The sequence below is a fragment of the Amblyomma maculatum genome, chromosome 9 (assembly GCF_055883805.1).
Source record: "Amblyomma maculatum isolate TAMU_Amacu chromosome 9, ASM5588380v1, whole genome shotgun sequence".
Lineage (NCBI taxonomy): Eukaryota > Metazoa > Arthropoda > Arachnida > Ixodida > Ixodidae > Amblyomma > Amblyomma maculatum.
The window spans coordinates 17,311,859-17,328,303 of NC_139352.1; the positions used below are offsets into that span (position 1 = coordinate 17,311,859).

The window sequence follows — 16,445 nt, forward strand, 5'->3', positions numbered from 1 at the left end:
CTTCTGCAGTATTGAATACCAAGGGACTGTTTCTGAGCTGCTGTCTAATTTTTCATTGCAGTTAAAAGCTAGTATTTCCTTGTATTGTTCTATACTTTTAAATTTACAATACCTTTTTTTGTGTTCTTTAATTACCAAGCCCCTCTCTTCATGCTTTTTATTCATTTTTGATGCTGGTTTTCTTATTTGTCATTACTGTCCTGGATGCATGTTGCAAGAGTGTGGGCTGTCTATAATGAACTGTGTGCACTACATGTCAATCATTCAGGTGATAAGCATCTACATGGGCATGACTGTAAATCTGGTGGATGCCTGGGAGCCTTACAAGGCTGCCCGACAGGCCTTGCTCAACACTCTGGACAGCGGCAATGTACGAGACCAGGTACGTAACATGGAGATACAGCCAGTGTTTATTTTCTTTTTGTTCTTGCTTTAAGGATGATACTCTTCGAGGCAGCATTGTTAAGGTTTGAAAGAAATTATGTTTACAAACTCAAGGAAGTCACAGGGTAAAACTCCAAATGATTCAAAATGAGCAAAACTCTAGACTAAAGACCATCTTCCATCCTTGTAGAGACTCTGATGGTTTTTGCTTGAGTGAGCCAACACCTCCCTTCGCAAGGGAAAAAATCCTGTGAGGTTTTATGAGATGGATGAAACTGCTAAATGTCGTGATAAAACAAAGGCTTTTTGGCTCATTCACATAAAACTTCATGTGACACATACAGAACATAGGATACAATAACTAGCGCATAAAAAAATTATTCCACTAAATTAGCAAGCAGTTGTGTTTTTTTTTTTGTTTTGTTTTTTTTTTTTTTCATAATTTCAGTTCTTTGACTATAATATTAACTTTTTACTTGATTTGATTTTAGATGCAATATTTATGTGTGATTAAGTGACAAGCATATAATATTTATATTCAGTTTTTGCAAAAATACATTTGCTCAACTAGCATTTTCTTACTGAACCTTTCTTGTGGCTGTTTTTCTGAAGATTCCTTGTAATGGCATGTGGAGTGCATCTGGTTTACGTTGAAAAATATTTTTGACATCTCAATAGCTTGCAGTTGGGAAAAACATTTTGTGAAATCGAGTAACTTCTGAAATTTGACTTTGTACAAATGTGTTTCAGCTGTTTCAGGCCGAGGTTTTCAAAAATAAAAGCAGACAACTGCTTGTACAGTCAGCATATCACATATCATGAGGAAAAGAAAGCAGCCCGCAGCTTATAAAGCATTTTAGGAATTCCTCTAAGGTCACCTTATCTAGTATCGTTAGTCCCACGACAGATGTCTCACGTGACTATTGTCAGTGTGTCACCTCACCTATTATAAACCTGTTACTCGTTATAACCTCCTTCATAGCTTATGGTTGGAAAATGTTCTCGCACGGTTGGAATGTCCCCCGACATCTTTGTTATGGCATGTCGCTCCTTGTCACCGCTGTGCCTCCTCTTCTCCCAGGCCCTCAAGTACCATAACCGCATCAACAAGCTCATCCCCAGGCTGCAGCAGCTTCTCAAAGAAGGGGCGCTCGAGGAAGAGTTTGTGCTCGACAATGTGCCCAAGCTGCTCAACACAGTGCGCGAATGTAACGTCACCCTCCGCTGGATGCTGCTGCACACCGTCAGCCTTTCGCAGGGTGAGAGACTCACACCTGACAAGCGCTTGTCCTGTCATCTGTGCATGTGTCTTCTCTTGTGTCCCATGCCGTTTCTTCTACATTGCCTCTCTATACAGGGACACATTGCATACACACTATGCATCACCATAACATGGCTCTATTCGTTATTTAAATGGCTTTTGTTTATGCCTTTATAATAAAAGTGAGATATGTAACTTTGGCGCATTTTATTCAAATGTCATTTGCTGCTGCTATGCGCCGCTTTTCACGCTCTGCCAGCGGCTGCGTTTCTATGAAGGCGAAACGGTGTGCTTTGCGATGTCAGCGCACATTAAAGATCCCCAAGTGGTCGAAATTACTCTGTAGCCCTTCACTACAGCTCCTCTTTCCACTTTCACTCCAACCTTCCTCCCTTCCTTTATGGCCTGGTTCAGGTGTTCACAGAAACAAGTGTGACAAATACTGTGCCTTGCTCTTCCTGTCAACCAATTATTATTACTTTTATTATTAACCTGGACCACATCCCGGACTCAACAGAAAAGCAGTGAACAGAGCGATGCGAAAAATTTTCTCATTGCAAGGGTGTCTTTTCACTCATAGGTAGGAGATGCTGTTGGTCACTTGTTGTCTATCCGGTGCTGCTTCCTTAACAGCGGGTTGTCTTTGTCATCTCCACCTTGGATTCCTGCTTTGCTGAACTCCCATTCCATTTCTGGGTCTTCAACCACAGGTGTGGAGCTGAACAAGAGGTGTCGGCAGCTGCGGGACCAGGTGCACCAGGACAGCAAGTACCAGCCGCTCACTGTGTTCCAGCTGCTGCTGCAAGCTGCCCAATTTGAGCTGAAACTCAAGGAGGTCCGTACCAGAGTCCCCAACTGTGCAGTAGTCACTGCCTATATATCATTGCTCCTGTGGCGTAGTTCAAAAATGCATATTATTCAATGTCCTTATGGTTCAGCAGTCAAGTCAAAGTAGGATGCAGATGTAGAACGTCCTAATGGTGCTGTCGACATGCATGCTATCTGTTCTGTAATTTTGCCTTAACACTCTGCTGCCTGCACTTTGTCTGCAGTTGATGGGGACGTAAGAAAGACAGGAACTTGCTGATGCAGTCTGACTGCAATCGACAGAAATTGCAAAATGAATGAAGCTGTAAGGTTAAGAAGTACTCCTTAATTGTATCATACTGGCTCGGTACTGAAGCTGAAGAGCCCAGCGGCTGAACGAAAGTCTGCAGCTGCAGTACTACCAGCCATGGTGCCTGAGCTTCTTCAGTCAGGGTCAATTATAGGAGTGCCTGTGTGCCAAGATTGCAGTGTGTGGTACAGTCTTTTCCAGTTTGTCTGCACTTGTTGCTTTGTCTGCGGAGCTAAATTTTGGCTGAAAATGAAAGTTTTCTTGCTGCGTTGTCCACACCCAGTACGCAGAACTGTGTTGCGCATTTCATGCTGCACCAGGTGATGTTTTTCAATGCATGCTGTGAGCTGTATACCAACAGTTATGGTAATTATCCGGGGTTGGTCAGAGCCAGTTTGGCCCCTTCCACAGTGATGTAGGGCTGCACAGCCCATGGCGCAGGCTTAAAGCGTGAACGCATGCTAAATGTGCGTTGCGTGTTGTCATATAGTGAGTGGGCTTGCTTAGCTAGTGGTTGTCCTTTTACCAAACACAAAATTGTAGACAAGGAGCATGAAATCATTGCGAAATACTATACACCTGGAACAAAAATGAGCCGAATAAAAAGCACCTGACAGTTATGTCTGAAAGAGTATCCTCACGTTGCTGCACTTCTGTTCTTTCTTCTACTTTTCACTATTTACCAGAACAGATATTTCGAGACAAACTTCATTTCCATCTTTTTCATTCAATTTTAACCATAGTTGGACGTGAAAGTATTGCTTGAAGGCTTTTGGGTTGTGTTGCAGAATCAATTTGTACATTATCCACTTTTTCGCGGTAAGTTTTGTCTGCTGTGGAACTTACCCACTGTAGAATTATTTTACGAACATAGTTATATTACAAAAGGCCTAATGTAGTTAAAAGTCCCTAATTGGTACTGCATGCATCTCTTAAGCTCAATGGTCAGTCGGCCAAGCAACCAGTTTTCTTTATTGAACTGCTTTCAGTGTTAGTTCGACACAGAAATTAACAGAAATAAACTTGCGCAAATTGAAAAATGCAGTGCGTAGTATTGCCAAGGCGGCTACTAAAACATTATACACCATTCAGGGAGCACAATACAGCACTGTGTGTACCAAGGTCGTTTCCCGTTTGTCCCGAAATGTAGAGGCATTACAATCTGTGGGTTGCCTCATATCTGCTTGCTAGCCCCAGGTGATGTTGTGTGACCTTCTTTGTGCAGCTGTTTCAGCACTTGCTGTCAGTGAAGCACGAGAAGTGGAACTCCCTCAAGAAGGAAAGCACAGAGCACCTGCAGGAGTTGTCTGAGGTCTACTCGGGTGCCAAGCCACTGACTCGTGTTGAGAAGAATGGTGGGTCATGCTGTTTGCCTCTCGTCAAATTCTGTTCGTCTTTGGACATATCAGTGTGAACAGAAAGGGACAGTGGGAACAGGTTTCTGCTGAAGCCACGAAACACTCATTGGAATGGATGAATTGTAGCTATGAATTATTCATGAATCTTTACCTATATGAAACTGTTCCAAAATAGTTATTCTAACTTTTTGCGCTGGATGCGGTTGGCCATAGAACAGACGTATCGAACTGTAGAGCATTAAGCTGTACCCACGTAGATGACAGAAAGCAGTCTTTGCCTCACAACGTGAGGAACTGATGATGGTGCGACAAGCACTCGTGCCACGGTTTGCGCTTTATCTTGCACTTTCTAACAGCGTCATGGGAGATCTTGCGGCGTGGCAAACGTTTGACAGCCAGCTGGATCGCACTCATTTGGAACCAGTAGTCAATTGTATCCTGCCTATAGCCATCCTGGGCTAGGCTGTCTCAGAGGTGGTGAAGACAGCAATAACTCTCACTGTGCTGTCCTATGTTTTACTTGAAACTTCATTGAAGCAGGGAAACCAACCCCTAACTGCCATTTCGCACTCTGTTTTTTACGGCCTCCAAAACCAGCACGAGTGACTTCGAAAAAATGTTAAAACTTGTGGAACTTGTTTGAAAAAAAATTTCAGTGACTAAATTGCAGTTCTCCTTTTAGAGTTTTTATTGACAAATTTGAAATTTCTAATTTCAGCCATGTCAAACTGTTTTGCAATTTTTTGAATTTTTTGCATGTTTGCTATATAAAGAGCCTTGACTGTAGCTCAGCAACGAAGCAGTGTGCATTGCACTTCCCTGCATGTTCAATGTTGGGCTACACCTTGAGACAGAGAGGAAACAGCTTTTTTTTCTTCTAGCACTGATTTTCCAGAAAACCTCGGCAGGCACCTATGTGTTTGAGATTGTTTGGGTAACAATAGGCAATTTACAGCTGCTGGTTGGGCTGGCTGATATAGTGAATTCTTTGGAGTGTTTTAGCTGCTTGATAATTAGCTTGACTGCAGCAAGTGGCAAAGAATGAACAGTGCCACATTTTGGGTAGGCTCAGCAAGCATCAAAAGTATTTTTGTTTGACAGAAGATGTTTAGTTTGCTACAGAGGTCATAAGATTGGTATTGCGTGACAGGAAATGGAAGTCATAAGCTGGTGTAATTCTTGCAAGCCATAATAGGACAGCCTTCTGGGCATTGTTTTTTCTTGGACCCTGTGGTCTCTTTGGTTACCGAGATTTGCAGTGTGTTTTAGGCTTGGCAGACAAAGCTTGCCTGGATACTTGCTGGGCCCCGCCGGGGTGGTGCAGTGGTAAGACGCCCGACTACTGTCCGGAGTGCCCGGGTTCGAACCCGACCTCGGCGGCTGCGTTTCGATGGAGGCGAAACGAAGTGGCGTCCGTGTGCTGTACGATGTCAGCGCACGTTAAAGATCCCCAGGTGGTCTAAATTACTCCGTAGCCCTCCACTACGGCTCCGCTTTCTCTCTTTCCACTTTCACTCCCACCTTCCTCCCTTCCCTTAGGGCGCGGTCAGGTGTCCACAGAAACTAGTGTGACAGATTCTGCGCCTTTCCCTTCCTGTGAACCAACTATTATTACTTGCTGGTGTTTGTTAATTCTTCTTCCATTTGCTCTTTCTATTTTGCTTTTTGATTATAGTTCACCACTGTTGGTCTCTGGTATCTTTTTACCAGGGACATGTTCGAAGTGCCCAGGAATCAATCATTCATGTCAAGACAGAGCAGGATAGTTGACTGCTATAGAGGGTCATTTTAGCCGAATAGGCTCTTATATTTTTCAAGAAGTTGGACGTGCGACTGGAAACTTTTATCTTCACAGTCATCAGTAGCTTTGTCATGCAGAAAAAGGCATTTGCATTTAGAATTTGCAGACTGATGCAAAAAGCCAGATGATGCAAAGGTTAGAACTATTCAGGAAAAAAAATACACATAGCAAAGAAGTTGCTGCTGTATTGTTATGCTTTCTGTAGCGTGGAACAAACTGGTTCGATTGTGTTTTGAAATTTGCAGCTAACCTGCAGGCGTGGTTCTCGGAGATGAGCAAGCAGATTGACTCCCTCAACTATGAGGACACGACAGGGACCGGCCGCAAGATCGTCCAGCTCATTCAGGCCTTAGAAGAGGTACCGGCTGGCAGTGTCCTCGCTTCCTAGATACACACTTGCAGCATTTCTCTTGCTACTTTACACAGTTCTCACGTTCTGTAACTTCATAAAACCATTAAACCAGCAGAGGTGAGTTGCTGTTGTGAAACCTGCGGAAGGCTGTACACAAAGAACCAATTCTTTATCGTCATTTCATGTCCCTTGCAGTTTGTGTAACGGCTGTTCACAACAGATATCTGGTTGAATGAGTTTATTATGGTTACTTGACTGCCTAGAGAGTGTGCATGCTTGATCTCAGCCAGGTTTTCACGTCTTTCCTATTGCTTGGTTGCGGAGTATACTGTCATTCAAACTAGCTTGGTTGAAATATACCAGTTGTTAAATTGATACTTTAGTCCCTACAATACCAAATGTACAAACTACTGGTGGCATCAAAATCACATTTTTGCTTTTAGCTGGTGATTTGGCTCTTTCTTTGTTCTATGCAGGTTGAGCAGTTTCACCAGCTGGAGAGCAACCTACAGGTGAAGCAGTTCCTGAGTGAGACGCGGCAGTACCTGCACAGCATGCTGCGTATCATCAACGTCAAGGAGGAAGTGCTCGTCACGCTCGAAGTCATCGCTGACCTCTCCTATGCCTGGGAGATCATCGACAGGTGTTTTATGCATTGCAGTCCCTCTCGCTGTCATTCTTGAGCAGCCCATTTCTTTAGATTGCTGCAAAGCGTTCATTTTTTTTTTTTTTTTTTTTTTTTTTTCATTCTTTGCTAAAAGGAGCTGTGATATGTGTTGCTTCAAAATCATTATGTGAGTGAACATAGTATTTGCAAATTGCTACAGTAGGTAGGTATTGAATTATATCAGACCTTGGTAGTGGTAACTCTTGCTGGCAAGATTAGCCAACACCAAATCGGCTTGGTTTTTGGCTAGCCGCTGTTTATGTATGCTGTCATGCTTTCCTGCTCCCTTTGTTTTTATTGTGGCAGTTTGAAGTAAATATGCTAAACATGTCACGACGAATGAACTAGCAGTATAAAGGAAGCACAGGGCTGTGCACTTACTGCTAGATCGAATGAAAACTGAACATTCGCACTTCGTTATTTGTTGAACCAAATGCATCATAGTGTAGTCATGCTATGCAAAGCATGTTGTAGTGTTCATTGAATTAGTTAAAGGATGTGTTTGTCTGTCTCTGCTCAATATCAACCGAGAGAGGGGTTCAGGTTTTGTGGTTTTATTTATGTCTGTCTCACTTGCGTTGTCTTGCATTGTGAATTCCAGCTACACACCATTCATGCAGAAGGGAATCAAAGAAGACCCATCAATGGTCATCAATCTCCGGGCAACATTCCTCAAGGTGTGAAGCTGCTTGCATTTGGTACTTGTCAGTTACGACCAGAGTGTTCAATCGTTCGTACAAAGAGTGGTTTGCATTTCACTGTTTCTGCAGTCGATGGTCTCTAATTGGTAGTCCTAAAGCTGTTTGCCTACACTGTTTGCCGCAGTTGAGTTCCACTGCCTTATGCTGGTGTGATGGCCAAATGTAACAGCTGGAAATGGGCAAAATTCAAGCCAACTGCCTGCTAATGAGAAACTGCTATTTCAGTCATTGGAGACTAAAGAGGCGCAAGACAAATTTACAGCGAAATGTTCCTGTCTATGCATAACTTGAGAAAATGTATGCTAACATCTAAGATTGAAACGTTTTGCCATATTGCTCAGTCTGCCAAATTGGCTGCCCCGCTTGCCTCGACGAAAAGCTCTGTCACAGCTGGCTACAGTCTTTTTGCCAATTCCCAAAAATTCAGGCCATGTTCTAATGTTAAATTACTTAACAAAAAATGTAGACGATCACAAGCTACCCTGTGGTCAGTATTTAGTCCAAATCGTCCAGTAGCTTGCACAGGAGAATTTTTTACAACCTAGACAGATAATACGATATAGGCAATAATTTCTTTATTAATGTTTTCTTGTCCCCCTGATTTCAAATAATTATGATTGATTTTCTTTTTTGGAGGCTGCTAATTACAGTCAAATGATATGAGTATGCTTTTATGCACCTCTATCATGAGTGGTATGCGGTGCCTTAGAGAATAGAAACCAGACTTCTTCCCGCTTTTGTCGTCTTCATCATTATTGTAATGAGTTTTCCAAACATGAAGTATTTTGTACGCAGTGTAACGTCTGTCAGCTTTGCGAAGCTGCTTGTATTTAATTTGGTTTTACTCTGTGCGCACCTCTCAGATTAAGTGTATAAGCGGCCTTAAAATCCACATTAAAGCAGCACCTTTTACCCATATTTAGTAATGATAGAGTATTACTTATATGTTTCATATCTTAATTTTATGCATTGTGCAAATATGCAAATATGCAAAAAATAGAATACCTTTTGGTGCTACCTGTATTCGTGCATAAGATATTTTTTCAACACATGTTCAAAGCAAAAAACTCAGTCGGAACTTGTCTCACCAGTCGGAACTTGTCTCTCAGCATGTTTCAGTCTCAGAAACTAGTAGTTGCTACATGGCAATACATTCATCTTTGCTGCAGTATTTAGCACTTTCTGGCAGCTATTCATCACTGCATCTTCCTCCGCCCATGCACAGTGGAGTAGTATTTATAGACTCTTACAAATGCAACACCTGCATATCTCGCAAACCACTGGTCACCATGTATAATTCGAGGGAAGGGTTAGCGTTACTCGTTTATGAATCATTTTACAGGCATGAAAAGCATTGCACATAAGAGTACTGGATGCTCAGTGGACAATAGCTGATTCTTTACTCTTCAGGTCATTGGGTTTATGTGCTTTTTAACATCATTCATTTCTGTATTTTCTCAGTATAAAAAACAACTTTTGTTGTCCTGTTATTGTCATCTGGCTCTTCAGGGTCCTGTGCAGCAATGCTTTTTAAGTGAAATCGCCAACTAGTTCATCTCTATGCTTTAGAGGAAAGGTTACTGCTTAACTCGGTCCTGTCCAGCATTAAAATAATTTTCGTGAAGCATTGCATGAGCAGTGCTTTGTGGACACGCAAGGACTCTGTGCCTGTTCTCCTTGCAGCTGGCCACAGCCCTGGACCTACCACTGCTGCGCATCAACCAGGCCAACAGCCCAGACCTGGTGTCGGTGTCGCAGTACTACTCCACCGAGCTGGTGAACTATGTGCGCAAGGTGCTGCACATCATTCCCGAGACCATGTTTGGCGTGCTGGCACGCATCGTCGAGCTGCAGACGATGGCCATCAAGGAAGTGCCAACACGTCTTATGAAGGATCAGCTCAAGACCTACGCTCAGCTTGACCAGCGCTACGAGGTGACTGGCTTCAAGTGTATGACAGGCATACCTTACTTAACCCTTTGACTCCCGAATATTCAAAAAAAAAAAAAAAAAATTCACTCCCAGTGTCAAATTTTTTTAAACGCTATGAATCCTCCAGGACCACATAAACTAACACCCCTGACTGCTCAAACTGTAGGCATCTCTCATAGCCTGAGTCACTTTTGGACGTTAAGCTCCATTATCTAAACTGTTAAACTGCAAACTACTGTCGCAAAATGTAGCATTGGGCAGGTGTCACAAATATTGGTAAGTTTTTGTTATTTTTTACTGATATGTTTGTGTTTAGGTTTTTCTTCTTTCTTTCTTGAACATTGAAACCTGCTCTATGGCTACGTGGCTATGACGCTTAGCTGCTGATGCGGAGGTAAAATTGAATCTCACGGCAGCCTAGTGTCGATAGAAGTGAAATGCTATAAATGCCGATTATGCTTTATGGTGGCAGCGCTAATTGAAGAACCCCAAGTGGTTCCCTCAACCCTCAAAAACCAAAAGCCATTAATTATAGAGCTTTGAACTGGTTTCAGTTCTGTCTTGAAACCTTTTCTTGTCTTTGGTTTCACTGTCCCCTCTAGGTTGCCAAGCTGACGCACTCCATCTCGGTGTTCACCGAGGGCATATTGATGATGAAGAAGACACTGGTTGGCATTGTCCAGATCGATCCGAAGCAGCTTCTCGAGGACGGTATCCGCCGGGAGCTGGTCAACCAGGTCATGCGTGCCCTGCACAGCGGCCTTGTGTTCAACCCTAAGGCCAGGGTGAGCGCATCCATTGAAAGAGCCTTTTCTGTGCGTTAGGCAAAGTGATGTGTCTATAGAAAGTCAGTTTTAAAGCTTTTAGACAGTCAACACAGTGCCAACAGAGGCATTTATGAGGTGCCTGCACTTGTGAATATGTCCTCTTTTCTCTGATGCAGCACAGTATTTAAGAACTGTGGAAAAGTTGGGGTACCTTTTAGCACGGCAGATCTAAGTATATTTCTTCTAACTGTATTTTCACTTTTTGGGATGCATTATACAAAAATTTGGTTCTCTCAACAATATGTAGAATGGTTGATGTTTCTTTATGTTAACACCCAGGATAGAAAGGCACAGTGTGGCAAACTTTTCTTCAGTTTGCTTTTCTTGTACTGGAACCATCAGGCTGGCACAGCAGTTTAAAATCTAACAATGGAGTAGATCCTCACTGATATGCTCCCAGTTTATATTGCCTGAATCGTGAGCTGTAGACATATTCACAGAGTTATACTGGTTTTCTGGTTAATATATTCTCAAGTAATAATAATTTTCTGGCAAGTTCATAGTTAATTGAGATGGTGGAATATGTATAGCAATCAAAGGTAAGTGCACTAACATATAAGCAGACCAAGCCCAATGGCAGTCAGCTTACAGAGTGGTTTCTTCACAGTAAATAAAGGCAGTGGGGTGAAACATTAGAATATGACTGTGGTGACAACAACAAAGAAATCTCATTAACTTTTTGTTACTAGCCTCATTGCAAAGTTTCTTTCTCACCAAGGACTACAGAAACGAGGATAAAAGTCTACAAACATAGTAAAAGCTCATTATATCTTGCACCAATAAGAATTTATTGAGCATTACTGGAAATGAAACTATCAATAAATGCCTAAAGCACAAGCCAGGCTTTTTAGAAGCCTAGAGGGCTTATTCAGGATAGTAAATTTTTCCCTCTTTTTAGAGTAGTACCAATGAATGAGTTCCCTCTTTATAATGTTGATATAATAATTGATGTTTTATTGTCAAGTTGAAAAATTAGAGAACACTGCTGAAAGTTTACTCTGTCTCGCTCTGAAAGAATTGAAAGAGGGCTACGCTTGTTACTTAAGTAGCGTAGAGGACAGAACTATGTGTCTGTGTCAGTGTGGAGGCCGTTTTGCTCCTATTCTTGGTTGCACTACCTCTTTTGTGATTTGTGTGAGTGGCAACGTATTGTGTTTAGTAAGTTTCACATCATCATGCTTTCTCGTTGATGTTTCACTTCGGACTGCACTAGTCAGCAGCGATGTGTTCACCTCTTCAAGTCCAAGCTAAAAAAACAGAACTCTTCTTTATGAAGGCCTAAGCACCGTGTTAATTTCATTGTCGTTGCAGCCCAGTGAACTAGTGCCCAAACTGACCGCCCTGGGCAAGGTGATCGACGGCTACCACCGGTCGTTTGAGTACATTCAGGACTATGTGAGCATCTATGGGCTGCGTGTCTGGCAAGAAGAGGTGTCTCGCATCATCAGCTACAATGTTGAGCAGGAGTGCAATGCCTTCCTGCGGCAGAAGGTGTGTGCCATGCGGAGACTGCCTCCGTTTTCCCATTCCGTCAAGAATTACCTCAGTAACTGCTCGAACCACTCTTTGTGGTACTACTGCATTGCAGGCTTCGCCTTTTGTTTACTTCTTTCTTTTTTTTACCAAAGTGTACCTGCCGTGTTAGCTCAGTGGTTTTCCACATGGCAGTATGATTGACCATGGCACCTGTTCCCACATTGGTGGTTGCATGTCTTTGAAGAGGGGATGCAGTTAGGGACCTCGAAAACTCGCACTTAGTTGACGTGTCGTTTTGGCATGTAAAAGTACATTAGAAATTTAACTAACACTCTGCTGCATGGGGAAATGCTCACCAAATTACAGAATGAGACAAGTGGCAAAGTAGGTGCGTGCAACGGTCCGTTTGCACCACAATGAAGAAATTGTGTGTCAACAACATCGTCTAATTGGGATACTGATTCCTTTTTAAAGCGGATGGAGTTTGTTTTTCTCACGTGATTTTGCCGAGCATAAATTTAAAAAGTAGTTGTTTTTTTTTACACCGATAAAGAGATTTAAATCTAACATGGAGACTTCTAGTACCCAAATAACTGAGCTGCCTACCACATTCACACTTTTGGGTTATGCCACAGCAATCATGTTTTTTCTTTTTTTTTTAATATATATATATATATATATATATATATATATATATATATATATATATATATATATATATATATATATATATATATATATATATATATATATATACACTCTGAAAGATGTATGACCAAAATTTTTTATTTAAATTACTGTTGTTTGTGGTAGAGAGTAAATGTGCTGCAGCAACTTATCTACAGCGGACCACTTATTGATGATGTCCACAGTTTAATACTGTCCATTATTAGATAAGTGCTGCAGTATTCATCATGTTTGCAAGGTGACGAGTGATGCCGCAAACTAAATTAATGGACAGAACCTTGTTGCTGTTTATTCTTCAGTTGTTTCTTTTACTTTTGTTGTTTTTAGCTGCCTGCTTTTTTTTTTTCTTATAGTACATCAAAGTGGCTTTAGGCCTGGCAATGCTATGCTAGGCCGGGCTCCCTTTTCCTTTTATTTTTTTATATTCTTTTTTAGAAGAATAATTAAAGGAACAGTTGGTAAGAATCTGTTTTCAAGTTGCAAAAAAAAAAGAATGAAAGTTCAGTAATGACAGATTCACCATTTTCAAAAATGAATTTAATTGTTACCAACTAGCCCGGCTTGCCCACACTGCCCGCTGGGCTTCCTTTTCTGTGATTGTAGTGTCACGCCCTTTTACTTGCCTCGATGTATAACACAGACATTCTGCAACACTGGGATTGCAGGTCCAAGACTGGCAGAGCGTGTACCAGTCACGTACCATCCCCATCCCAACATTCCCACAGTTAGACCAGGCCTCTGTCAACTTCATTGGCAGGCTGGCACGGGAAGTGCTGCGGGTCACCGATCCCAAGTTAGTACCATGTGCTTGCGTTTTTGTTTTGTTTTTCTTTTTGCTGTGAATGTTTTCTGCCGGCTTAACACTTCACACCTAATCTTGCATGTGAAATTTTTTCTAATTGTGCTTTAGAACACCCTGCTAAACCATTAATTAGCACTAGCCTGGCTTCTGCCTAGTTTGAATCAACACAAGCACTACGTATGCCACATTTCCGAAATGGTCATCTCTCGTTGGTGATGTAGTGGAAGCAACCAATTTGCCTGGAAATTTTTATCACAAGATTTCAAAAGATCCTTGTATGCCTGTTTAACATATCATCTAATAGAGTGCATCTAATCATCATCTAATAGGGTGCAAATGCTCTATTTGCAATCAATCTCTCTCTGGAAGGATTTTATTGTATTGTTTACACATAATGTATATATGGACACACCGGGCATGCTCATTTATCTTTCTTTAGGAGCACTTCTGTTTAGATTAATTTATGACGAGACAAATGATCTCCAGCTTATCTGAAAGGAAACCTAGGAAGGTACTTTAGTCTAATGTGTGACTACTGACTCGACTTGGTAATGGTGTACTAATGTGATAACTATACACTGTGGTTGCTTTCCGTACGTGCAGGACTACAGTCTACATAGACCAGTCCAACGCCTGGTTTGACGCTAAGTCGCACGTGGAAGTGATCAATCTGAGCCTCTTTGCCCTGTTACAGGTAAGGGGATGAAAGCCCGTCTTGCACTCAGTTTAGTATTGCGACATTCTCATTTTGAGCCATGGCCTCAGGAACAGTAAATGTTTCTGAAACTTGGAACGTGTAAGTGAAATCGGTGAATGACTCTCGATATTTGCGACTTGCGTGCAGCATTTTTATGGAGTTGCCTTTAGAAGTATTGAAAAGGCAAAATAGGCTAAAAGTTGCAGAGTTTTAACATGGCTAAACCTAGTATAATGTGAACTAGTTTTGAATAGTTTATCTTGGTAGACATAGATGACGCTGTCGCTGTCTTCTCATCTACTGTTGGCACATGTATGTTGACACTGCTGATGTTCAGTGTAAGCAAATCGTAAAGGCAAGTAACTTTAAGGCAAATGATGTCACAGAAACCACCGTTCTTACATTCTTACGTTGTCCTTCTCTGCATACCATGTGCTGCAAAAAACGGGCAGAAGAGTGTGGGCACGCCGGGTCTGACGGGACTGGACCGGCTGCTGTCCTTCATGATAGTCAAGGAGCTGCAGGGCGTTCTGCGGTCCCTCGAGCGGGGCATGGTCAAGGACAAGTCATGGCAGGAACTGCTGACCAACATGAGCAAGGCCCTGCAGCCAGTCGACGGGATAGTTCGTAAGTGGGGCCCAGAACATCTGCTCGCACGTGTTACATCATTTCTACACATCATTTCCAGCCATGCTATGAGCAGTGACGTGTTTGTCCAGTCTTATAGACTGCTTTTATTATGCATTTTGCACCTTGTATCGAGGCTGTTGCAGTGCTATTTTATTATTAGTTACCTAAATAGGCAAGCACACATTGTTCTGCTGTCCACGGCACCACAGTGCCCATTTAGTCCATCCTCTTATCATTGTGTACTACTTGTTGGGCTGCTTTTTACTTGGTGAAATTAATGACAGAATTTACATTATGGTTGTGAATAGCATCCCCAATATTCACATCACTCTATAGATGCTACTATTCTTAATTTCATCAAGTTGCTGGGAATTCATGTGAGATGATTATCATTGAGATGATTACCATTCTTAAATTGTTTTGGTTGTTGCTGATGCTCACAGGTAGTGAAATTATCGACGCTATGGATGATGAAAGCAGCGAGAGCAATAACAACATTAAAGGGTTGCGTGTTATTGAAAAACCGTACACCTATATGTCTTCAATTTGCCCCAATTCCTTGTTGCTCCTGAAAGTCACAGATTGAACTTGCAGTGTGGTGTGGCATCTCTAGACAGAATAATATGTTGCCACCGGAAGTCCTGTAAAACACTCGATGCGTGTCCTGAGGGTCATGAGATATTAGTTGAACAGTATGCTTGTTTTTATCTTCTAAAATAATCAGTACAGGCTTGAAGCTCGCTGCAGCTAAATCGAGGTGATAGCATGTGATTGATATTCTTGAGAACTTTTGTAAATACCGTGCTTCATTTAATCTGGTACAAAGCTGGCCTAAAGATGGTACTGTAAGGCCTGCATAGAAATCATTGGTTCTTTGTAACTGCGAGAAATGCAAATTGCTAGTCTTTGTCTTCTTTCCCCTGTGGCACAGAAAACGTGGGCAGGACATACAGTGCAGCCCTGACCAAGGTTTCCAAGACATGGTCCATCTTTCTTGAGAGCATGCTCAAGGTTCGTAGCAGTTCGTTATTTTCACATTTGCTTGCTAATAAGTTCTTGTTTCACAACGCTTGGCATTGAACATCACAATTTTCGAGCAGGTTGTTGTTACATAATGAGCCTACTGGTATTCTAAGTTCTACATGCACCGTGGTCACGCCTGCTATGCAGATTAAGGCAAATTATTTTTGCGCTTGTTCCTGTTTCCTGTTCATCGTCATCAAGGGATATAGTTGCGGTACCACCTGAGGCCCTATTTGCCTTATTTGGTGAAAAGCACTGTGAAGAACAAGCTCATGTCATCTTTACACTCACTGCAAAGCTACCTAAATGTTGCCAATATGGAATTAAAACTACATTTGTGCACTCACTGAATAAATCTGCATAAGCATGGCCCTAAACTCTAGTGGATAAAATAGTACCGAGTAAATTAGTGTTCAACGACCATCGCGTTTTTCTCTTCATTCCAATGGGCGGTACTTGAATAGCTTAACTCTAAATCACTGGCGAAACAATGCCCCCATGAGTGAAACCTTCCGCATATTAATGGTTTGCCTTATCCTAGTATAGGAATTACAAATTGGTATCGCAGATTGTAGGGTATTACTCTGGCTTTTTTGCTTCAATATTTTGCACCACCAAAGATGTGTAAACAGCATAGTAGTATGCCTGTTATTTCAATTCTTGTTGCTGCAACCTATGTACCATTTGTATTCTAAATATGGTATATTTACTGGAGTGCAATGCAACCCTT

General features: G+C 41.9%; 1 protein-coding gene across 3 annotated transcripts in view; it reads left to right on the plus strand.

The window, feature by feature from the left end:
- Nucleotides 1-16,445, plus strand: part of Strump (WASH complex subunit strump) — a 30,958-nt gene that overhangs the window by 7,606 nt on the left and 6,907 nt on the right. For all 3 annotated transcript variants that reach the window (XM_084578275.1, XM_084578278.1, XM_084578277.1), the window contains exons 8-21: nucleotides 269-382; nucleotides 1,466-1,643; nucleotides 2,356-2,480; nucleotides 3,988-4,117; nucleotides 6,167-6,279; nucleotides 6,750-6,916; nucleotides 7,542-7,617; nucleotides 9,325-9,576; nucleotides 10,176-10,358; nucleotides 11,712-11,891; nucleotides 13,229-13,356; nucleotides 13,969-14,059; nucleotides 14,515-14,689; nucleotides 15,624-15,703. In XM_084578275.1, the coding sequence (XP_084434401.1) occupies nucleotides 269-382; nucleotides 1,466-1,643; nucleotides 2,356-2,480; nucleotides 3,988-4,117; nucleotides 6,167-6,279; nucleotides 6,750-6,916; nucleotides 7,542-7,617; nucleotides 9,325-9,576; nucleotides 10,176-10,358; nucleotides 11,712-11,891; nucleotides 13,229-13,356; nucleotides 13,969-14,059; nucleotides 14,515-14,689; nucleotides 15,624-15,703 (1,992 nt within the window). The remainder of the gene's footprint in view (nucleotides 1-268; nucleotides 383-1,465; nucleotides 1,644-2,355; nucleotides 2,481-3,987; nucleotides 4,118-6,166; nucleotides 6,280-6,749; nucleotides 6,917-7,541; nucleotides 7,618-9,324; nucleotides 9,577-10,175; nucleotides 10,359-11,711; nucleotides 11,892-13,228; nucleotides 13,357-13,968; nucleotides 14,060-14,514; nucleotides 14,690-15,623; nucleotides 15,704-16,445) is intronic.